Raw genomic sequence first — 23,963 nt, 5'->3', positions numbered from 1 at the left:
CCCTCATCCCACAGCTCATGTGAGAGGTCAAACAGTTGCCTTCATGCTGTGTCGGGCCAGTGTAGGCTCCAACAACTCTCCAGAGGGCCAGAAACTCATTGGAGACCAGGGGCTCCGAGGGCCGCACTGAAAGGCCTCAAGGGCCGCAAGTGGCCCCAGGGCCGGGGATTGGGCACCCCTGCTCTGGAGCACTGAAAGGAAAGCTGTATGGGGTTCAATCAGAGCTGCACAGTCACACAGCTTACAGGAAAGGCTGATTGCCAAACCAGCCTACCCTTTCCACCTCCACCCCACCTTTTCCCCCCATTGTTATTGTTTTTAATTATTGTTGTTTTAAATATTGAAAATCTTAAATAGAAGTAGAGAGAGAGAGAGAGAGAAAGAGAGAGAAAGAGAGAGAAAGAAAGAAAGAAAGAAAGAAAGAAAGAAAGAAAGAAAGAAAGAAAGAAAGAAAGAAAGAAAGAAAGAAAGAAAGAAAGAAAATGGAGGAGGCCTAAGACTCCCAGAGCATTTACTTAGTGTGCAAAACACAATATGAAATCAAAGGTCCTAATTTGGAATTACAATATTTGGAAGTATTGCCATCAGCGGAATTCAATCCCACATAAAAGAGCTAAACATCTGGTTGCTGGCATCTTTTCAATTAATTGATTTTACATAAATAACAGGATGCACACAACACACAAACACACACACAAAGTTAAAGGCAGAGCTGACCTCTCTTTCAGTGCCAGCTCTGAGCCTGAGACATAGAAATCATATTCAATAAATCACATCTGAGCATGAGTAAAATGCATTTTTCTTTCAGCTGAGCAATCTTCACCCAAACCTAATGAAATTGGATTTAAGTGTAAGAGTCTGATGAGATTTGCAGGCAGGCACCTGCTGCTCAGTTTCAAAATGGGGACACAGGACACTTTTTACTCCACTTTTACTTAGGGTGTCAGTTAACCCATTTCTGCCCAGCCCACAGGTGAACACATTTGATCCCTGTTGTTCAGATGCAATGCTGGGCAGAAATGGCTTTTAATGTGGCCACTTGCTTGGATTGCTGCAGACTGGCTTGTCTGTTTAGCACAGTTAAATGGATGTTTAACTGTGCAGATTTCCTTGGCGTTGCTACAGCACAATCCTAGGCAGAAGTAAGTGCCATTCTATTCAATGGGACTTACTCCCCAGCAAATGTATAGGATTGCAGCTTGGAGCCCAATCCTATGCCTGTCTACTTAGAAGTAGGTCCCATTACAGTCAATGGGGCTTACTCCTAGGTAAGTGTGGATAGGATTGCAGTCTGAGAGTCCAATCCTATGTGTGTCTACTCAGAAGTTCCATTATAGTCAATGGGGCTTACTCCCAGGAAAGTGTGTTGCAGCCTGAGAGTCCAATCCTATGCACGTCTACTCAGAAGTCCCATTCGAGTCAATGGGGCTTACTCCCAGGTAAGTGTGGACAGGATTGCAGCCGTAGCTTCCGCCTTCTCCCAAGTCTGCCTCTCCTCATTCTGCTTGGGGGGGGGGGAGTCCAAAGCAGCCAAGCGAAGCACTTTGGAAGCCCACTGAGCAGCACAGAGGAGAGTCAAGCGGGTGCTTCCCCCCTTGACCTCAGCGAGGCTGCGAAGTGCTCCCCCCGGGCTGGACAGCCTCCCCGTGCCCGGGGCTGTGCGCGGTCTTGGCGAGGTGGTGCCTGCTGCTCCGACGGCGCCGGGACTGCGCAGGCAGGCAGGCAGGCAGGGAGCTGTCAGTCAGGGAGCAGCCCCAGCCCAGGCTGATGTCAGTGGATCAGCTGCTCTATAACAAAGCGACGAGAGCCGAGGGTGGGGAGGGAGCGCCGGCGGCGGCTCCAGGGGGAGACAGCGCCAGCCAGCCAGCCAGCCAGCCGCCTGCTTCAGCTGGAAGAGTGCGGCCAGGCAGGAGGGCAGGTCCCCGCGCGGGAGCAAGTGGACTCTCTCCAGCCGCCATGGACAGCGACGAGGAGACGCTGGAAGAGACCGTCGAGGGTAATGGGGTCGCCTGGCCTGCCTGGGCGAGGGGTGGGGGGGCGGTGGAGCCTCAGCAGCAGCAGCCGAGCTGGGAAGGGATGCCCAGTGCCTGCCCGGGCTCGCTCCCAGCCCTGCCCAGCTGCGCGGGAGGGATGCCCAGTGCCTCTCCGGCTCGCTGCGCGGGGGCGATGGGAGGCGCCTCCCAGCCAGGCACAGCTCCCCGGGGAGATGAAAGCGCAGCCCTGCACAGGCCGGGGGAGGGGGAAGCGCCTCCCAGCCCCGCCCAGCTGCGCAGAAGAGTCCCCGCGCCCTTCTGCCGGGAGCTGGGGGGCCACGCGGGGCGCCTTCCTTCCTTCCTTCCCGCCTTCGGCCCCTGCTGCCTCCCCGGCGCCGGCAAGGAGCGAAGCGCCCTCTTCTGCAAGCCGGCGCTTGGAGGCTGCCCCTGGGTGAAGCCCGCAGCAGCCCGGACAGGAATAGCTTCCCCTTCGGCCTCGCCTCTGGTTCTGCCCTCCCCCGCCCCCTGCGCTCCTGTGCAGTGGGGAAGAGGAACTGCTCGGGTGCCCCTCGGGCGTGTAGGCTGCTGTCCTGTTGCTTTCGCTGCAGGGGCTTCCCTCGAATGGGAGCCCCCCCAGAACAGGAGGTTCAAAGCCACCAGCTGTGGTCCTGACCGCAGGTTCTGGAGACCTGTTTCAAGGAGGGCTGTGTTTGGGGTGGCAGGGCCCCAATGGGCTCATCAGGAGCCTCACCCTGTCTTGGCACGTGTGGCTGCTGTCTCCACTGAGGGCCAGAACAGTCAGCCTGGAAGACGTTTCAAGGAAGTTGAAACTTGCATGATCTTATCCTCCTTTGATTTATCTGGGGCTATATATGAAACACGAAGTCCTGTCACTAAAATCGCAGTGCCAGGCAAGCTTTAATTTCCTGCCTTTTTGGACACACAGACAATATTAAAGATTCTAAAAATATCTTTCTGCAACAGCTTCTGGCATCCATAGTGGAGGATATTACAATGTGTGCACCTTTGAAATGTTATTGTGCAAGATAGGAAGATGCTGGCTTTTATTTTTGTTTCCCATTTTGCTGGACACAAGTAGAATATTTTAATTTTAAATACAGTCACTCTTGAATACTTCAGCTGGAAAGAGTACAGTGTTCAGTACATCCATGAGCATTGAATCCCCAAGGCCCCCAAGCCATTTCAGTGAGGCATGTAGAATGGGTACAGTGTAGTAAACATGGATTCCCAGTTATTTCTCTCAGATCTCTGATCTGTGAATAGTTAACTATGGACAATTGGAAATCTGGCACTACGTGTATTATTGGGATAAGAATAACAGTATCCTTAGCCAAAGCTTTTCCTCTTTGGTCCAGTATGAAGTATGCCACTTAGCTGAGAACTTAATTCCTAAGGTGACCGTGTTTAATTGTGACAGGAATTATGTAGCCTTATTGTAATCCTAGTTATGAGGAAGGCCTGCTGAGACCGATAGGGACTTGTCTGTCCACAGCCATAGACCCGCAAAGTGTATTGTGAAGTATTTTGGAATTGTTTGGTTATATACTGTTGGAAGGCACCACCAGTGTATAAATGCAAAATGAGTCCTCCAGCATAAATAAAAAAAAGCAGGACAAAGCAGCCAGTCTTGATTAGGGAGAAATGGGGGGAGGGGGTCAAAAGAAGAAAGCATGTACATTATGGGGACATCTTCAGCTGTCTTAATACAAGCTCTCTGGTTCAGCTGAAATCCATGAGCTTCTGTTAGCCCCCACCCTGACCTGCTCAGTTGGCAATACCTATCCTCGTTTTCTTTGTGAGCTTGCCATAACCTAAGGAGAAACGTACTCCTGCACCTAATGGCAAAGCTCCATCCTAAACACCTGTGCTTTGTGCAGAACGGATCAGGCTATATACTTATTTTTAACAAACAAAATTCCTTGACTATGCTAAAAGAAGTGCCATGGATGACAACAAAATTTCAAACATTTTCATTGCTTGCAGTCCACTTTGTTCTGATGCATCCATATCTTCTCACAGTTTCATCCTGTCTTTCTGTGGTATACATAACGAATTAGCAAAATTTGATGGTTTTGAATTCACATCTTAACTAAGAGAGTGACTCAAAGCCCATTAAAGAGAAGAAAAATCCTCTTCAGTAGTTTACAGGCAAGACCCATAGGAGCTCTGTGAAACAAATGTCAACTTCAGTTCAGTAATGCAGACTGATATAAAGTTACAAGCCAGCTTTGCCTGAACCCTGACAGCTGCACAATTTCTGCTTTCTTGGATGGCCTGTGCAGTTATCATTCCAACAGATCAGCCAAGTACCAGTGTTTTGCAGGCTCTGAATTTATTTTAAAAAGCCTGTGCTTTGGGGTTGGATCACAAACTCTGAAGAAGAATATTTAAGCTAATGTCAAAATGCTTGAAGCTTGGTTGTCAGTGTTTCTTGTGGAAAAGTAAGAAATAGAAATCATTTTCATTAATAAAGAATTGCTCTAAGTTCACACAGAGAACCCATAGTACAATGGTTCTCGCACATTTAGCACTGGGACCTACTTTTTAGAATGAGAATCTGTCAGAACCCACAGGAATTGGCATCATCAAAATTTTTAGCAATCCTAGGCTGCAATCCTACCCACACTTACCCAGGAGTAAGTTCCGTTTACTATCATTGCTAAATGAATATTACCATTATCATTCCTATAATAATAATAAATATTATCATTGCTAAAAGAATATAACCACTTTGTGAACTTTTATTGAAAAGCAGTGTATAAATACTGTTGTTAATAATAATAACAATAATATTCATAGTAGCTTGTTAAAAGTACAGGTCTGTAACATTTTCCCAAATGCAGTCACATACCATGGTAATATCAAGTCTAATATATTAAAAATAATGAATGGGGACCCACCTGAAATTGGTTTGTGACCCACCTAGTGGGTCCTGACCCACAATTTGAGAAACACTGCCATAAAAATGTGTAGAGATGTAAATTTCCCAAAATTTTGAAACCACAAGAAGAAAATGTTTTTTCTTTAAAAAATTGAGAAAAATGGGATTACCTGTGTTTGCAATACTTATCAGAGCTAAATACTTGCTAAATATTCAATACTTATCAGAGCTAAACTTTACAATTTTAAAAAAGCCTGTATTCAACCCATATCATTGTATTGTTTGGTATACAGTATTTATTATATTTAGGGTGCAATTCTAACCTGTGCCAGTACAGCCCATATCACAGTACTATTTGGTTTATTTATTACATTTAGGGCACAATCATTATCTGCACTGGTACAGCTAGGCCACATGGCCTGTGCTGTATCCAGTGCAGGTTGGGAGGCTGCTGGAGGTCACCTCGGGTTAAGGGGATATTTTTCTCCTTACCCTGTGTTGAGCCCCAGTCTGCACTATGGGACTACTCAGATCTGCACCAGCTATTTTGCTGATGTAGATCTGAGCAGCCCATGTAAATCGGCAGAGACCGGGGTCAGGATACAGCGTGCACTGGTGCTACCAATCTCGGCTCGTCTCTGTTCTACCTGATCCTCTCTGTTCTACCTTCCCCCACCCAGAAATCCCCATCCCCAGAATGCCTTCCCACCACCTTCTCCCACCCCCTGCACCACCTAGCACATAACTACCTTGCTTGGCCAGTGCAGAGACAAGATCTGGTAGCGGCAGGTTGGTACATGTACTTATGCTAGCATGGCATTCTCCTGAGTTGCTGAAACATGCTTTATTACATGTTTGCAACACTTGGGAGCCAGCACAGGAGCCTGTGCCGGCTTAAGGTTTGGATTTGAGCTGCCCAAAGTACTGTATAAATGCCTTATATTTATACAGTTGCTAATTATAAATTCACCTAATATTGGAGCAACACTGTGTTCCAGTACTTTAAGTTTTCCAATTGGGAAAATGGGAAAAAATAAAATTCAAGTTGAAAGTAGAAACTATCAACATTGTAGTAAACAAAATGATATTTTAAAAAATTATCTTCAAAACATATTCCTTTCTGTGCAATAGAATCCTAACCTTATTAAGAATCAGAAGAAACACTACAAAAATCTTCAAAACCTGTTTGTCAGGAGCAACAGTGGGGTGAGAGTATACACCACTTCGAGTAACAATTCCACTTTCCAACTGTTTCCAGTGCTCTGGGGTGGGGAAAATAACTTTTTTTTTAGCGTATCAGTTCAGGGTCTATCAGTAAATTTGGATGAGTTAAACCTCATAACATTGAACAATTCAGTAGTGTTAGTATCATCATAAAATACAGTAAGTGGCTTAAAACAATCATTTTAAACAATATATTTACAAGTCATTTTAAACAATAACTATAGCATGAAAAGTACTACCATCTCACATTTGATTCTCTAATCAGAATCAGTTTCTGAAAAATCAATAAATTCACATTTCATTTCAGTCTCTGTGGGCTTTGAGATCTGAAGGTTTGCAAGGACTGAAACAAGCTTCTCTTTTCTTTCGCAAGTTAATTTGTTTCTTGAATTGGTGTGTGAATTTCTAAATATACAGCAATTTCTTCCACAGGCCGAGGAAGGTGAACAAATCTGAAACAGTCTTTGATTGTAGTGTTCAGAAATTGTAATTGCCCAATGCTATAGATTGGTTGGTATGGATACAGTATTAGAATTTTTCACATTGCACATGAATTTCATACATTATATCAGCATTTCCAAAACTATGGGTTGTGACCCACTTGTGAGTTGTGACCGAATGTGTGGTGGTTCAAAATGCAATGCTCTCTATTGCGCCACAAAGCATTGGGAGTCTCCAGATGCTTCTTCCATGTTGCGCTGGGTCCACAACCCACTCCACTGGCCTCTGCAGGCCCAGAATGCCCTCCAGAAGCAACTGGAAGTGACTTCCACTTTGCATTTGCAACTTCTGATTTACTTTAAGTTTGCTTTCACAGGCATTCTGGGGCCTGTGGAAGCCGATTGAGTGGATCGTGGGCCTGGTGCAACCCAGAAGCGGCCTCCGGAGGCTCCCAGTAATACATTGTGGTGCAACATTGAGTATCACGTTGCAATCCACTGGGGCGGAGAAGGTGAGTCACAGTGCTAAAAAGTTTGGGAACTGCTGCATTATGTATTAAGTTTAGAACATTACAGATTTTCAGGAATACATTGAGGAAGTCATTTGTTTTAGAAAATAGTAACCTTAGGCAAGCCACTCTTATACCCCCCCCCCCAATAAGGGGATAATAATACTTATGTTACAAGGTTATTCTAAGTACTACATCAAGATGCTTCATGTGAAAGTCCTTGTACCCACAAAAGCACAATACAAATGCCAAGTTTTATTATTCGTGGTGTAACACTGAATTACTACAAGGGTAGGCACACTCCGAGGATGTGTCCATTAATGCTGCAAGTCCTAGGCGCTTACGTTATAGTTCTGTTCTGCGCTAGGAATAGTAAAAAAAAGAGTCGATCCTATGTTATATTTTTACCTCCTTTGTATTAAAGCTTTTTTTAAAACACAAATTAATTTTAATGATTAGATGATATCTCAGCATCTGATATTATTGTTGATGTTTTAACAGTTTCACTAGTATAGCTTTTAAAAAACATCCTCTGGATGCTGTCGCTTGGCAGCTCCTATACATGATAAAAAGTGTACATTCCTGTACATTCATAGGGCTTTGGCTGCATACAGATGTACATAATACATAGTTGTGCATTGCAGGGTGAGCCCTCTGTGAATCTGCTCGTTCTCCTTTGTGTACAGACTTTCAGACTGAATCAGTGTTTCATGTTCAATTAGGAAAAAAAATATGAGGTTTTTCATTTTACTGGCAGTGAACAAACATTTTTGTGCCCAAGTATGTCAGGCACCCAAGAAGCTAAAAGATCTAACCAAAGCATGTGGGAAAAGGTCAAAAATCCATGTTGGCATCAGAGTCAGGTACATGTGGCAGCAGAGAGAAGTGGTGATGGTGGTGGGAATTGGAGCTTGCCCCCTGAAGAAAAGTTCACACCTGCTCCATCTGAACACACCCTTACTGTATTTTACTGTATTGGTCTCATAGTCCTCTTTCTATTTTTAAAATTTTATCTTTAGGAGCACTTGATGATGATGGGTTGCCACATGGTTTCTGCACAGTCATATATTCATCAACAGACAGATTTGAGGGGAATTTTGTGCATGGAGAAAAGAATGGTCGTGGAAAATTCTTCTTTTTTGATGGAAGGTATACATAATATCATGCATCTTTTGTTTGTTGCAATTAATTGTATGCACTCAGTAGTGCCTGGTGATGTATTCTTTTAGTAGCTGTGGTGTGAAACAAAAAGAATGTGAAAGATTTTGTTTTTAATAGCAAAAGTAGATAATTGATCAGTGTTTTTGTTTAATTCTGCTCTCAGTCTTTTATACAGGTTTGCTTCACTGTTCTTGCTGGTCTGCCTTCGAAAGCAGCAAGGCTTTTAATAATGAAATGAAAGAAGTTCTGAAGATAAGCATCATGACCAGGAATTTTGTTCTACAAGAACAGTGTTACAAACCTCTACACCAGGGGTGTCAAACTTGTTTCAAACCAAGGGCCAAATAGCACTCATGATGTCTGCCGAGGGCCGGAAGTGATGTCATTAGGCAGGAAATGATGTCATTAAACAGGTCATAATAAAAAATCAGCACTTTTTCTCACTTAGGAACTCATTAGCTGCAAATGACAGAAGAGAAAATATGCAAATCTTGATCATATTTCAAAATATGGGAGAGCCCAATTTTCATGTGGGCTGCCCTTTCAGAAGTAACACTTCAGCACTGCTCAGCAGATGAGAGCCTGAGGGCCAGATTAAAAGCTTCCACGGACCGCATCCAGTCCCCGGGCCTTATGTTTGACACCCTTGCTCTACACTGTCTGCTCCATTTCTTTCTGAGATGAGACCCTTTCATTTACAGTCAGTTCTCGTTGTCACCTGGGGTTAGATCCCTGAAAACCCCAGTGGATAGCGAATCCATGGATAGTGAACCAGTGATCCAATTGAATCAGTGGGGTTAGGGGGAAGGGTAGCTTACCTGCCAGTGGTGGAGACAGAATCCGTTGGAGAGACCAGCATGGCAGAATCGGGCAGCCAGCAGAGACCTTCATAAGGCCGCAGAGCACTTCAAAACGGAAGCTTCTAACGGCCATTTAAAGTGCTCCGTACTTGTCACGGACACTATTTTGAAGCACTCTGCCACTTTCTGAAGGTCTCTGCTAAATTCATTAGAGACCTTCAGAAGGTAGCAGAGACCACAACGAACTGAGAAAACTCCACAAAAAGTACAAGGTAAGTGTCAGTCTTGCTGCCCGCAGATAAGGTAAAGGAAACCTACCTATCCCACCTTTTTTCCATGATTGAATTCAATGCATTGTACATGTGGTTCCCAGGCAGTATCCCATCCAGGCGCTGAAAAGCCTTGCCCGTTTCAGCAAGGTAGCTGAAAAGGCGCTGAAAAGGCTTGCTACAGCAAGGTAGCTGTATCCTTCAGCCCATACCCTGGAACTTGTCATATGGCTTAAATGCTCTTTGATCACAGTATACAAAGGTTCCACTTTAGGGCTGCAAAATTCTTCTTAACTTTGGCTTGAGACCTTTATAATATACAGCAGCTAATAATCATGGTTGCATGTGCACTACCTCTTCCTCTTTACCAGCACACTAGAAGGCTATTATGTCGATGATGCTCTGCAAGGCCAGGGAGTGTACACATATGAAGATGGAGGGGCTCTTCATGGCACTTATGTGGATGGCGAACTGAACGGGCCAGCCCAGGAATATGATGCTGATGCACGATTAATATTCAAAGGGCAATACAAAGATAATATTCGGCATGGAATTTGTTGGATATACTACCCAGTAAGTCTGTTGGACTTATATATTTTAAATATAGTTTTAGAAGGGGAGAGGGAAAGGACCTCTAGGCTCCTGTGGGTTGCCAGCAAAGAGATAATCAGAGTTGGGGCACAATGATTTCTAATGCTATGCAGTGGCAAAACCTGTGGCAATGCTAGGAGAGTAGTCCTGTGCAACAGCAGCTTTCTGCAATGTGTAACTTCTCTCTCCAAAGGTTGCTGAAGGCAGGAATTTTGAGCTTCTGCCACTAGGGTCCTAATCACAATCCCAGTAACTTCACGCTTATTATTATTATTATTATTATTTATTAATTAACCATATTTATATACCGCTTTTCAACAAAAAGTTCACAAAGCGGTTTACAGAGAAAATCAAATATCTAAATGGTTCTCTATCCCAAAAGGGCTCACAATCTAAAAAGATGCCAAAGAACACCAGCAGAGAGCCACTAGAAAAGACACTGCTGGGGTGAGGTGGGCTAGTTACTCTCCCCCTGCTAAAAAGAGGAGCACCCACTTGAAAGAGTGCCTCTTACCCAGTTAGCAGGGGTAATATGGTGACAACCTCTTATCATTTGTTTGCAAATGGTGTAACAGGTTAGTACAAGATGCTGTGGTGTGCAGAGCATACAGTATGTGCCATTATGTTTGCACATATGTACATACTGTACATATACAGTATGTACTTGTATATGTTTTAGATTTGGGACCAACATGTGATGGATTTTTCATGGGCTTTGTTTCTCTTTTTAGGAGAAAGGATTTTCTCCTTCATAAATACTTCTGAAATATTCACTAAACATCACTCTTTAGTGGTTCTAAATTAAAGACACTATAGCAGACTTGCTTCTTGTTGTCTCAAATGAATAGTTCTATTCAAGCCTTGCAAGCTAGTGACACTTTGCCTAAATAAATACTGAATAGGTTCTGTAGTGACCATGTATGTGCTTTAGACATCAGTCTGTTGTAACAAAGTGTTCTGAATGCTGAAGCTGGAAAAACAAACTATGCTCTTAAATTTCTACAATGTTTGATGGCCTCCTAGGAAAAATAGGAATCAAACTGACTTCTGTGTTAAAGTGTTTTTAAATAACAGCACTAGTGCAGGCACACTGTCTTCTAAATATTGAAGAAATTACTGCTTGATTGAAGAAATTACTGCTTCAGTCCTATACGTACTTAACTGAAAGTATGCTCCATTTAACACATTGGAGTAATTATTGGGAATTATTTCTGAGTAATTTTACATAGAATTGCACTGCACAAATATAACTTACCAGATAGCTATATGAAAAAGACTTTTTGGGATATATCTTTAGTGTATTTATTAATAAAAAGAATGCATAAAGTCCTGGGGGCTGTCATAATTTGTAGATAAACCAGTGATAAATCTGTAAATCAGGCTTAATTGTAGCAAAACTTTTTGCCTGCTTTTCTTTTCTTTTCAGTACGGAAATAAAATCCAGGACAAAACTTTCTTATGTAAACTGATTTTATTTTATTTTGTCTGTGTTAAAAATAGCAAAAGGACACTTGTTCTTTTCTTGATTCACGATGTTCTGCAGAAAAATGTATGGAGGGCTTTTTTAAAGTAGCCAGCCTAGTTCTATCCAAAGCTTCATAGTATTTGGACTGAAGTGATGGTAGATCACAGCTGACTGAGGATGTCTGATGTAGAGCTTAAGGGAATGAGACTGTAATGGGCACTTTTGGGGGAAAAAATTATATAAATAGTTGGATTATGGTTACTTAAAAATTAAAAAAGGTATTATTATTATTATTATTATTATTATTAACAGTATTTATATACCGCTTTTCAACTAAAAGTTCACAAAGCGGTTTACAGAGAAAAATCAAATAACTTGTTAAGTTCCTTAACAAGGCACAAATTCTTGTACCCAATCATGTTCTTCTCTTTCAGGATGGTGGACACCTGGTGGGAGAAGTTAATGAAGAAGGAGAAATGACTGGAGAGAAGATAGCTTATGTATACCCTGATGGGAAGACGGCATATTTTGGCCAGTTCATAGATGGCGAAATGTTAGAAGCAAAGTTAGCAACTCTTCTATCCATAGAAGAGGGAAAGCCACAATTTGAAGTAGTCCCAGGCTGTAAGTTCTCACGTGTTGTCATCTCTCTCTCTCTCTCTCTCTCTCTCTCTCTCTCTCTCTCTCTCTCTCCCATTTTCCTTTTTGATGTTTTTCAATACTTGTGTCTAAAATTTTGAAATCTAACTTTTTAAAACTGTAACAGCCATCAACAAAGTGGAATTGGTAGACTTTTTACAGCACTGAGCCAGAATAAAAGCTTACTACTGTAAAGGGTAGTTATGTAGTACCACTTCACTTCGCATTTTGTACTTGGGTATGGATAACCTGGTTGCAAAAAGTAAACACATCTTGTGTCAGGTGAGAACTTTGCTTGGAGACTGTACAAGACTGATGGCACAATCCTAATTGGCTCTTGCACCAGTGGTGCGTGTGCACCACTGGTGCAAGCCATCACAAAAGTGCCATAAAGCGCTTCATGACAGTGTGCTTGTTTGCAACACCGTTGGGAAGGCTAGAGCCTTGTCGCTGGTGCTAGCATGCAGAGCTGCTGCATCTGTCCATGTAAGTCTGGCACTATGGAGCACAGGGGTGGGGGAGAGTAGGGAGGGATGTATTGGGGTGAGGGAGGGCACCAACAGGCAGGGGTGGGTGGCCTTAGAGGGAACAGGTTTGGGTGCAATGACACATGCCATATCCTATCCCCCTTCCCAAGCCTGATATGCTGACATGGATCAGTGCAGACTTGTACCAGCCATACCACTGGTGCAAGTCTGAGTTCACTTATAGTGGAGGCTGGGCTTTCACTGCAGCGAAGAGACAAATATCCCCTTAACCTAAGGCAGGGGTCTCCAAACCCCGACCCGGGGGCCAGATGCGGCCCACAGCAAGCCTCTATCCGGCCCACGGCCAGCCTCTTGTCCCCAGAAAGCCTCTGGCCCACTCAATTGAACATGACCAGAGCTGTGCTCTGTTTGCATCTGGAGGGTGTTCTGATGGCCAGAGAGGTTGAGTGAATGAGCCCACTCATTCATTTATTCATTCATCTAAGTTCCATCTCTTATTTATTTAATTTTATATTTAAATTTTTTTTAGCCCTCAGCACTGCGCCAGATATTTCATGTGGCCCTCTGGCCAAAAAGTTTGGAGACCCCTGCCCTAAGGAGATGTCCCACCAGCTAAACTCCCCTGAAGGATGCAGTGTAGCCCAAGCTGGCATTACTGCATCAGCATGAGGGAACTTAGATAGAATTGGGCTGCCTGCGGCTAAAACAATACTTCAGAAACAATTAGCAGCTTTGGGGCTCCCAACTTGAATATTTGCAGAGGAACTGCTTGCAGTTGTAGGCACAGTAAGGGAGTAAATCCCACTGAACTTAATGGTATTTTATTAAACAAGGATATGATTGTGCTGTATATCCCACTGACTTCATAGTGCAATCCTATGCTCTGTTTACTCCACCAGCACAGGCTATTGCAAATGTGCTGTAAAGGATCTTGCAGCAGTGTAAGAGTTAGTACGGCTGGCAGGAAGGCCTGCACCATTCCACTAGCATGCCTGAGCAAGTAAGCTCCACAGTGATCAGAGTGTACAGAGGGGCGTGGGAGGTAAGGATGTGCAGAAGAGGGTGAGATTGTATCCTATCCCCCTTCTTGGAGAAGATCTGCCAACGTGGATACACTTGGACTTGCACTGGCAATTTAGCAGGTGCAGGTCTGAGTTGACCTGTTCCGCAGGTGGGGCTTTTGCCAGGGCAAGGAGATGAATGTACCCTTACCCTGAGGAGACTTTCAGACTGCAGAATTCCCCCATGGGATACAGCAGAAACTGCACAGGCCCCACTGCATCGGAATGGGGGAATTTTAATAGGATTAATAGGATTAATAGGATTAATATTAATAGGATTAATCTTTTACAGCACAATCCTATCTTGTGCTGAAACAGGGAGGCTACGAGGCCTGCGCTGTATCCAGCGCAAGATTGGGGCCAGAAGTGACTCAGCTGAATCAAGGGAAAACTTCCCCATAACCCCATAACCCACGGCCCCAATGGGTCTCCTCAGACTTGCGCCACCTCAGGAGGTGGCATAAGTCTGAGGAGAACAGAGCGATTGGAAGCTGCTCCACACTGCTCGGGGAATGGAGTTGGGATCTGGCATAACAGCCAAGTCCTAGCCCCACCTCCCGCCTCCCACTTCGGCCCGCCTGCCCCCGAGATGCCTCCCTCCTGCCTACTCCCCGCCTCCACCTCTCCCTTCCCAGTCCTCTGCATTGGCCAAACTCAGCCAAGGCAACCGATCTGGCGCAAGCTGCCACAGAGGCTGGACTCAGCCTCCATGCTCCAGCGCACCTCTGTGCACTGGTGCAGCTTGCTGCCAAGGAGGCACAAGCATGCATTACAACACATTTGCAACCCTCCTAGGCTGGCTCAAGGGACTAACACAGGGACTAACGCAGGGTTAGGATTGCACCCTTACCCTTATATCTCTACAGCACAATCCTTTGCATATCTACTTAGCAGTAAGTCTTAACTTAGTGGGACTTCCAAGAAAGTGTGTCTAGGATTCCAGCCCTATATACTTGTAACAATCAATTGAAGTAAGGTTTTAAGTAGTAGGGTATGGGGTAGAAGAGATTGTAAATACACAGAACTTTCATAGAAAACTGACCTCTTTTTAAGTTGGGAAGCCTTATTTCTAGCTCATGTAAATCTCATTTTTGTAACTGGTGCAGAAAGCTAAATTCCTTTTACATAACTGAATTGAAAGCATAATACTTTAATAAGAGAGAGACTTGCATTTTAATATTGTCCATTAATTTCTGTATTGTTTTTAATTTTAGGCCCAGTATACAGTTTTGATAAATCTACTTCATCTTGCATTTCTACATATGCCCTTCTTCCTGATCCTTATGAATCAGAGAGGTAGAATAACTTTATTATTTATATATATAATTGTGTGATTTTTCCCTTGTTTAAATATTTTCAAGAAACTATTTGGTTGTTTTGCTTTGCATTTTAGGGCACCATGCAGCAACGATTTATTCCTTGGAATGGTGAACAGGATTGCTGGTGTATAAATGGCTTGTCAGATCAGCCCTTTGACTTGATGGATGTCTTGCATGGGTTTAATTGAATTGAAATGTTTTCCTTAAAAGTGTGAATTCTCATGAAAGTTTGTATTTATAATAGATAACTGTTTAGTACTTTTGAAAGTGAGTATAAATAATTTTTAAGTATGTGAATGAAAAATCATTCTGCATTCTGGCCATCTATGGAGTCTCTTTTGGACCCACGCCAGCTATGTAGCTGGCTTTAAGTCCAAAGAGAGGAAAGGGGCAAGCTGTTGGCATCCTTTAGTCTCGGAAGACTATGGTATCGCGCTCTGAATGGTGGCTCTGGAACAGTGTCCTCTCCAGTATGCGAAGCCTGGGTAAAGTAGGTATGGAGGATAGGCTGTTACCCATGCAGCAAATCCCCCTCTCCACGTCACTGAAATGGTCCAACGGAAAGGCAGAAGCCAATACGGTTGGTTCCAGCAGCGTCGCAGGAGTTGCCAGAACGTGACTGTGTTCAGCCATGAACTGCCTCAGGGACTCCGGCTCCGGATTTTGCCTCGAGGTTGACTCCTGAAGCCTTTTCCTTAACTGGATGTAGCCACAAGGCAGTGGAGGTTTGGGATCAGAGTTTTCCTTCTCTCAGATGAGCTGCCTTCCCAGGCTGACGAGCCCCATCTACCCGGCTGTTTAGTCGCCTCTTACGACAAGTACAGCCAAACTGAGGGCCTATTCTTATCCCCAGCCCCCAGGGGAGAGGCAGGGTTGGAAAATGAGGGATACGATATGGCATGGGTTTTTGCCATGGAGATCCACCCCTCCAGCCTCCTCCCCATCCTCTACCCTCCCTCCACATGAGCCACTCCGTCCACCACCTTATCTGGGCCAGCAGAGCATCCAGGCAAATCTGGTGTGCATCTGACCTGGTGTGCATACAGGCAAATCTGGTGAGACACTGACCTTTTCCACCAGGGGTAATGGCAGTGTCACTGTTGTGCTGCTGCAGTGGGGCCTATGGCAACAAGTCATGATATTCACTGCCTTCTACCCTTCATAGGATTGGGCCATTAATTGCAGAGCTCTCTGTGATTTCAAAAAAGGGGTGTTTTTCTTCTTCCTAGACTCAACCATTATTTTCTTTGGTTGTTCAGAAGGTTATCATTCAGATGCAGAGTGGGTTTAGGCAGAGGATGGAAGGACATCAGCACATTTAGTCAACTCTGCCCTGCCCCCAACAGGTAGAGTTTTGCTCCTAATCTCTGAAATGCAGTGTAATGCAGTCTTCCCCAGCTCCAATTGGAATAGGATGGCAGAGACTTGTCAGTTTGACTGCTGCAGGTGCAAAGTACTTCAAGCATGAAAAAACAGAAGCGAAAAAGCCTTCCTCTCAACTTTGCAGATGGGGCAAGAACAACTTGGGGACAGTCCATTTACCCCTCTGCAGCGTCACAGTTAGGAGGAAGGCTGGAGCTCATCACTCCTGCAAGATGATGATGGCACACTTAGAATGGTGCATGTTGTATGTGGAATGTAAAATTTGAGTTTGTAGGATAAAAGGTTTCTTTATCTAAACATAGAGCCTTCATCACATTTGATACCTCTACTGCCTTCCCTGGTCCAGTTTTGTTTTCTTTTCTGACTTGAGTAAAGAATATTTTGACTCCTTTCTGTCAGAAAATATACTATCCAGTGAGCATGGAGAATTAAATGCTGGATTTCTTTATAGACGACTAATTAATTGTGATCTAACTTTGCTACATTAGGCAGTCCCAATTGTATGCTGCCCTGGTGCTACTCAGTACAGTGGTGCCAAAATGACTGCTGCTGTATCCTGCGGGGCCAGAGCAGGTGCCAGAGGACACCTTGAGGTAAGGGAAATTTGGTTCCCTTACCCCATGTAGAGCATGGCTGGCCCCAGTCGATCTTCTCAGATCTGTGGCAGTTCCTGAGCTGGTTCAGAACTGAGGAGGCCCATGTTTGCTGCTCTACAGGGGGATAGGATACTGTGACAGTCTCTGTTGCCATCCCAAGGCCCAATCTGCCCTTGTGTCCACTCGCTCGCTGCCCAGTTTCACCCCTCCTAACCTTGCCCCGCCCTCCCCCTGCCCAGTGGGGGAGCTCACTGGCTGGCACTCATCTACATCATTCCAGCACAGAGGCCCAGCACTGACAAGTGTGGGCCTTCCCACCAGTGCTGGTTGTCTCCCAGCAGTGACGGAGTGCCTTATGGCACTTTTGCAACCAACGCTGCAAGTTGGAATCTATAGGATTTGGCCCTTAATGTGTAGTCTTCTTATTTTTTTTTTTTTTTTGAAACCTTTTAAATATGTTTATCGTTGCTCTGTGTTTTAATGTTCCAGTTGGTCTCTCTGATGGCCGGGGTAATTACTAATTTTATACATTAAAAAATGATGCTGAAGAAACTTGCTAACTTTGATATTCAGGTGTTATGATGATTAATTCTGGAACATGGTTTACAGTTAAGCTATGACTGTAGGTTTTGTTTGGCTAAAAATGTAATCTTGGGGCCCAGTCCTATCCATCTTTCCAGTGTCAGTGCAGCTGCAGTGCAGCCCCAAGGCAAGGGAACAAATGTTCCCTTACCATGAGGAGGCCTCCATAATTACTCTCCCACCACAAGATGCAGCACACACCCCATTGGCACCACTACACTAGGGCTGGAAAGTTGGATAGGATTTGGCCCTTGATGTGCTTGGTCACCTATTGCTGATGGTAAATTCTGTGGCTTCCGTTTAAGCATTAACAAGATTTTCCTAATGTTAAACATGACTCAAACATTGACACAGTATAATCCAGAATTTTATTTTGCTTTATGTGTTGTTGTTTTTTGTTTTGAAATGTACACAAGTTAATATAATTTATGGTAGAACATTAGTATATTTACAGAGTTCTAAGTATGGCATTATATTTTATATTTGTTGTCTCTTTTGTCAGGGTATATGTGGATACATCTCTCATTTCCAGTGCTGGAGAAGGGTTATTTACTAAAATAGCTGCTGAAGCTGGCACAGTTATGGCCTTTTATAATGGAGTACGGATTACCCACCAGGAGGTAAAATGGGGAGAGCTTCTTATTACTGCTTCTGAACTTTCTTGTTTTAGAAACCTTCTTGTTGCTTGTTATACTTGGGTAAGGCTCAAACACTACAATATTTACATGAGCACCCAAGAAGAGCTTTGCAGGATTAGGGCAAATGCTCATCTAGTCCAGCACCCTGTTTCCCATAGAGGCCAACCAGATGCCTCCAGAGAACTCACAAGCAGAAGATGATGACCTATGTCCCTTCCCTGTCCATGCTGTCCGGCAAGAGGTATTCAGAGCCACACTGCCTCTGAACCTGGAGGTAGCATATGTAATATCCATAATCATGGATGTAAATGCCACAAGTGTTAAAATATGCATGACCTCCCCCCCGCGAGTGCTCTAGTGTTTGAGCTAATTGAGGTCTCCTAATCAACACATACATAACTGTGGAGTAATAAAAACTTTTATACCTGGGCAGCCTGTAACATAGGAATAAAAATAATATATCCGTGCACAGACACTCTCTCTCTCTCTCTCTCTCTCACTCTCACTCTCACTCTCACCCAGCACATAACCCAGTAGAAGGAGAAAGCCAGGTTTGTCACAGTATAGCCCAGAATTTTATTGTACAGTGGGCCCTCATTATCCACGAGTTTGGCATCTGTGGATTTGAATATCCACAGGTGCCGAACCTGTAGCTGGAGGGCCTCAGAAGGCCTCCCAGATGCCCAAATCACACTGAAATATTTTTGATTGTGCGTCTTTTTGGAACTGACTTTTAAATATCTTTACTAGGACTGGATTTGTTAGGGATGGGAACTCAAGTCAGGTGACTCAAGTCTGAGTTGCAAAAATCAATGTTTTTCGCCGATTCGGGGAGACTCAGGTCACCTATGCCGATGACTCAAGTCTGAGGCCAACTTGACTCAGCACTCGTTCCCCATGCATGCACACTGGAGTCTCTCTGTGTCTGGGTGTGCTTGCTTACTTTCTTCGTGGTGTGAAAGACCTCATGGAGCCATAGTTCAGATTGGGTGAGCAGCAGGAAAGTTCCAGACAGGAGGCAGGGAAGGGTTAATGTTTTGGTTTTGCCTAGGGTGGGAGGCAGAAGCGGTCTCTCTTGCCTAGCTCTGAAGTAACAGACTGGATGAAGGATGGGCAGTCTGGTTTTTTTCTTTGGATGAGGGAGGACAGAAGGAGGAGCCCAAGGGGGTTGTTGCCTTTGAATTGAAAAGCCCGGGGATGGGGAGGAGGTGATTCATTGTGATCAGACTTTCCAACTGCATTGCTGGCTACTGTGCACTCCAGTAGCATAGCTACAGGGGGTGCAAAGCACTTTGCAGGAAGCCTCAACACAGCTTGCAAAGCACTGCGTGTTGCATGGAGCATCAGTGCAGGCTTGTAAGTGGCTCTCTCCCCTACAGAGTGGGGGTGGCAGGTGTGGCAGAACCGCTGTATCATAGTCCATGAAAAAGCACCACAGCTGCCCTGCCTACTTTCACTATGGACGCTCTTCAGGTGTGAGGGGAGCCTCCTTGGCTGTAAGAAGGAGGGGAAGCTGCAGTGTTTTCCACCTGTAAGCTTCTTGGCTGCCCTTCAAGTGAGAGATGAAGGAGCTGCTTGTCAGCCTGGAGGCCAGAATGTGATACCAGATCAGCAAAAGATCCATCTGAAGTGTTGTGGTTCTTGAAAGATAGAACCTTCTTCAATTGTAAAAATCCCTAAGGGGATTTAGAACAGCCTGCCTATGTAAACCGCCTTGAATTAAAGTCTGAGGAGAAAGATTTCCAAGATTTTCATGGACCAAGAAAGGTGGTATATAAATACCTGTATTATTATTGTTGTTGTTGTTGTTGTTGTTGTTTTTCCACAGACAATGATGAGGCAGTTCTGCCTCACCTGCTGCCCTTTTCTGAAGGTTATGGAGCAACTTGCACACCTGTGGTGAGGCTCCATGCAACATGTAGTGCTTTGCAAGCTGTGGTGAGGCTCCTTGCAAAACTTTGTGCTTTGCACCCACTCTAGCTACCCTACTGGTGGGCTCCTTTGTTACTTGGGAGGAGAGAGCCTCACTGAATGACCAGTGCAAATGGGACTACTGAGTAGAGTTGCAAAGGACTGGGTTGTCCTGGTAAGCCTTGTGGCTGTGTGCATGACCTTCCTCTCACTTGCAGCTTCTGTCCATCCCATCCCATCTCCTCCCACCTTGTTCACAGATGGGATGGGGTCAGCAGCGGAGTGTTTAAAGAGAACTCTCTCTCTCTTTCACACACTCACACATCCCCACAGCAGCCCCATTTTTTTTGCCATGATAGGCTTTTTAAAGGGAACAACTCAAGACTTGAGTCTTTTTTGAGTTGTGAAAACGCTCCGGGTGACTCGGAAAGTGTCCCGGTTATGACTTATTTTCGAGTTGTGGGGGGCAAAGACTTGTGACTTGACTCGAGTCAAGTCGTGCCTTACTTGTCCATCCCTGGGATTTGTCTATTCAATTGATAACCAATTTGTTTGGAAAGTGTGCAGTGAATTAGTAATAAAACAAACTTCCTCATTTATAAGCAGATGGCACAAGGATGGAGGGAGGCGTACTACAGACTTTTGTGTATGTGGCAGAGGGTGGGGTTGCACCTATCTGTTTTTGGATTTGACTTCTAGCATGCCTATTAGAAAGACTGAGTACCATTAGTCTACTATTGACCTAAAAAATGGTAGTATAAGAGAGATCTTTACTAAAAGGCATGCGAGAAGGAAGTCTTTATACTGTCTTCAGTTTAATAAACTGTGAAGTTGACACTTATCTATTTGTAAAACTAGGTGGATAGCAGAGATTGGGCTTTGAATGGAAACACGATATCCCTTGATGATGAAACAGTCATAGATGTACCAGAACCCTACAACCATGCATCGAAGTACTGTGCCTCTTTGGGGCACAAAGCAAATCACTCTTTCACACCTAACTGTACTTATGACTCGTAAGTATTATATTTGTGTTTGATATCAGATACTGCTTTTGAAATGTTAGAACTGTGGCTAACCTTGCACTGTTTGTATGGTAATTGACTAGATTGAAGGATCACCTCAGAGCATTAGGAAACTGCTGTAATCTGCAACTGGAAGCAAGAGATGTAACCCTGGAAAAGGACAATAACTGCCCTCCCTTGTGCTGACACCCCAGTGCCAACCTCAAATATTCTGCTGACTCAAATGACTGCAGTGCATGATATGAGAAGTGTGTGTCAGGATCTCTTGTAAAGTTGCTGAAGATAATGTGTAGGGCTACATGCAATCAGCCAGTTTTCCTTATGACATGGCAAAGGATTCTTCTGGATCATATACTATTTCTTTGGTACTCTGAATTATATTGCTGCCAAGCCGCTCATTTGCTTGCTTGGACAGCCCAGAGGAAGCCAGCCATTCAGAATAAAAAGCCCACAATTGTTCGTATGAGCTAGCAGGACCTAAAGCTCTCTGTGTGAATGCACAGATTCAACTGGAGCAATATTGATACATCTTTGTTGGAGAAGTTTTTACACCCACGTGACAAGGATAATGGGAGTGTACAAAGATGAGTAGGGTTGGAGGCTCTTCACCCCCAACAATCTTGCATGCAGGGCAGTGTAGTGGATGACAGTGCAAAGCCTATTGTAAGATTTTACCAAAACAGTGAGGAAAACAGAGTGGAAGAGCAAATGATTGCACCAGGAGGCTTTTCACAGTCTACACTGCTGGATCATGACTGCACAAATGCTGTGGTGAAGAATAAGAGAGAGAGAAAACATGCAGGAATCTTGGCAACAGGATGTGATATGACTTGTGCAGTCCACACTTGTAATGCTTCACTCATAATGCAAGCCACCAGGTAGTCATTTCAAATGAACCCTTCAGCAGTAATTGGCTTCAAGTTTAGTAATTTCACCCATCCTGTGCCTGAAATTTCATTGTTTGAGTACTTCTGTTATTGCTGTTTATGCCATGCAGAACATGCACCACTTGAAATTAGATGTTGAACAAACTCTGGTGATCAAAAAGAGTGAATATTCCAATTCTATCCAATTCCCACCCTCTGCCAATGCTGTGGCACCAAAGATCAGGCCCAGGAGGGGGGCAGAATACTGCAGCAGCAACAGTGCCAACCCCCTTCCCAGACCTGACCCCATGACGCAGATCCACATGGACCTGTGCCAAAGAAGCTTATCCCCAGGTAACGGAATTGCTTCTGCTGCAACTGGTCCCCATCATAGGATGCAGTGGCTTGGTCAGGACAGCTCTATGTTCCCACCACACCATGGCAGCCAGGCTAACCCCTGGGTTCCTCTCCCTAGTGGGGCTTGCCTTGGAATTCCCTTCAGTCCCTCTGGAGCTGTCTTCCCTGGTCCTAGTTCCCCTTGGACCGCCTTCCTTTCTGACTCAGACTCCAGTCTCTCCTCACATTCTCTTCTGTATCATTTTGCTTCCTGCGGCTTTCTTTTTCAGTCTTCAGTCTCCATTCTCTCCTCCTTTTATCCTTCCTCACCCACACGTCTGCTTCTCAGCTGCCTGCTGCCAGCAGTTGCAGCTCTGCTGGGTTGTCCTGCTCTTCCCTCTGCTGGCTGGCAGTGATATCGCCACCAGGTGCTGTCAAACCAGGTGTTACACCAGTTGCTGTGTCATTCTCCACCCAATTGGCTGGCAGGCAAGGCAAGGATCACAGAAGTCCCCAAGCAAGAGAGAAAGGCTTCTTGCCAGTGCACCCCTGCAGCTAGTATTCAGAGACATACCACCACTGAACCTTGAGATAGTATATAGCTGTCACGAACAGCAGCCATTGATAGATTTGTTCTCCATGAATTTTTTTCAAGCCCCTTTAAAGCCATGCAAGTTAGTAGCCAAATCTTATGGCAACAAATTCCACAAACTAATTATGAACTGTGAGGAAATACCTTCTTTGGTCTGTTCTAAATCTCCTGTCTTTCATTGGAGGATCCCTGCTTGTAGTATAGTGAAAAAAACCCTCTCTCTATTCACTCTCTCCATGTTGTGCATAATTTTATAACTAAATCACATTGTTCCTTCTTTAATCTTTTTTTTTTCCCAGGTTTGTTCATCCTCGTTTTGGGCTGATTAAATGTATTCGCACAGTTAGGGCTGTGGAGAAAGATGAAGAATTAACTGTGGCTTATGGATATGATCACAACCCTACTGGACAAAATGGACCAGAAGCACCAGAGTGGTACCAAGTGGAACTGAAGGCCTTCCAGGCTGCCCAGAATAAGTGAAATGCAGACAGCCTCTCCATTTGGCTAATTGGATCTATGTAGTATCTTCCAACTGGAAAGAGGATAGCAGGAATTGTTTGTGGTGGTGTTCCACAACCCTTTACCATGGGTCAGAGAGGAATTTCTTGAAAATTAACAAGTTTTAATCATTACCTTAGAGCAATTTTAAAAAATATGTAGCTAGTGTTGTGAAACACACACACACACACACACACACACACACACACACACAATTTAATGTGCTAGGCAGTGTGATCATTTGGCAAACTTCACCTAATTCTGTACTATATGCAATGTTGCCAAAATGTTATGAGAAGGGTATAAAAAAGACTGTTTTTCTACAACCTAGTTACCGTTACTGTGCAACTTCATTTTGTATACATTCTGTTTGTGACGGTAACAGAATTGTGCTGTTTTTAATAATCTTGAAGAGTCGTGTAACTTTTTTCTTTTAAAACCTTTGATCAGGATATTGCTTTAGAGCAGTTTCTGTCTTGGTGCACAGGAGGCAGGATTTTGTGACTCCTCTCTGTCTCTCTCTGAAAATGGTCATTTTCCAAAAGGTGTTTATCTTTTATGAGACCGCACAAAGGTTTAAGCAATGATGCTACGTGTGTGGTTTTGCGGTTCCATAGACAAATTAATTTTAGAAACGTATCTAAGACAACCAAAGCTGGTGTCTTTAAAGATATAACTTTAAAGATAATAATCAC

The 23,963-nt window shown here is 44.2% G+C and overlaps 1 protein-coding gene across 4 annotated transcripts; it reads left to right on the top strand.

Annotated features, from left to right (window-relative positions):
- Nucleotides 1–1,808: 1,808 nt before the first annotated feature.
- Nucleotides 1,809–23,460, top strand: SETD7 (SET domain containing 7, histone lysine methyltransferase). Of its 4 annotated transcripts, none has more exons than XR_010794670.1 (8): nucleotides 1,809–1,996; nucleotides 8,068–8,197; nucleotides 9,650–9,851; nucleotides 11,769–11,958; nucleotides 14,737–14,818; nucleotides 14,916–16,187; nucleotides 16,713–16,817; nucleotides 17,905–17,988. XR_010794670.1 is itself a non-coding variant. In XM_066632397.1 (8 exons), the coding sequence occupies exons 1-8, from the start codon at nucleotides 1,957–1,959 to the stop codon at nucleotides 23,248–23,250; spliced, it is 1,101 nt and encodes a 366-aa protein (XP_066488494.1). In that variant the 5' UTR covers nucleotides 1,809–1,956; the 3' UTR covers nucleotides 23,251–23,460. The 4 variants fall into 4 exon arrangements, 1 of the variants encoding a protein (XP_066488494.1); XM_066632397.1 differs by lacking the exons at nucleotides 14,916–16,187; nucleotides 16,713–16,817 and adding exons at nucleotides 20,810–20,967; nucleotides 23,070–23,460 and having other exon boundaries at nucleotides 17,905–18,022; XR_010794669.1 differs by having other exon boundaries at nucleotides 14,916–16,817.
- Nucleotides 23,461–23,963: the final 503 nt, after the last annotated feature.

This window comes from Tiliqua scincoides, chromosome 6, assembly GCF_035046505.1.
Source record: "Tiliqua scincoides isolate rTilSci1 chromosome 6, rTilSci1.hap2, whole genome shotgun sequence".
Lineage (NCBI taxonomy): Eukaryota > Metazoa > Chordata > Lepidosauria > Squamata > Scincidae > Tiliqua > Tiliqua scincoides.
The sequence above is the reverse complement of the archived record's forward strand: the minus strand, read 5'-3'. Positions and strand labels throughout refer to the sequence as shown.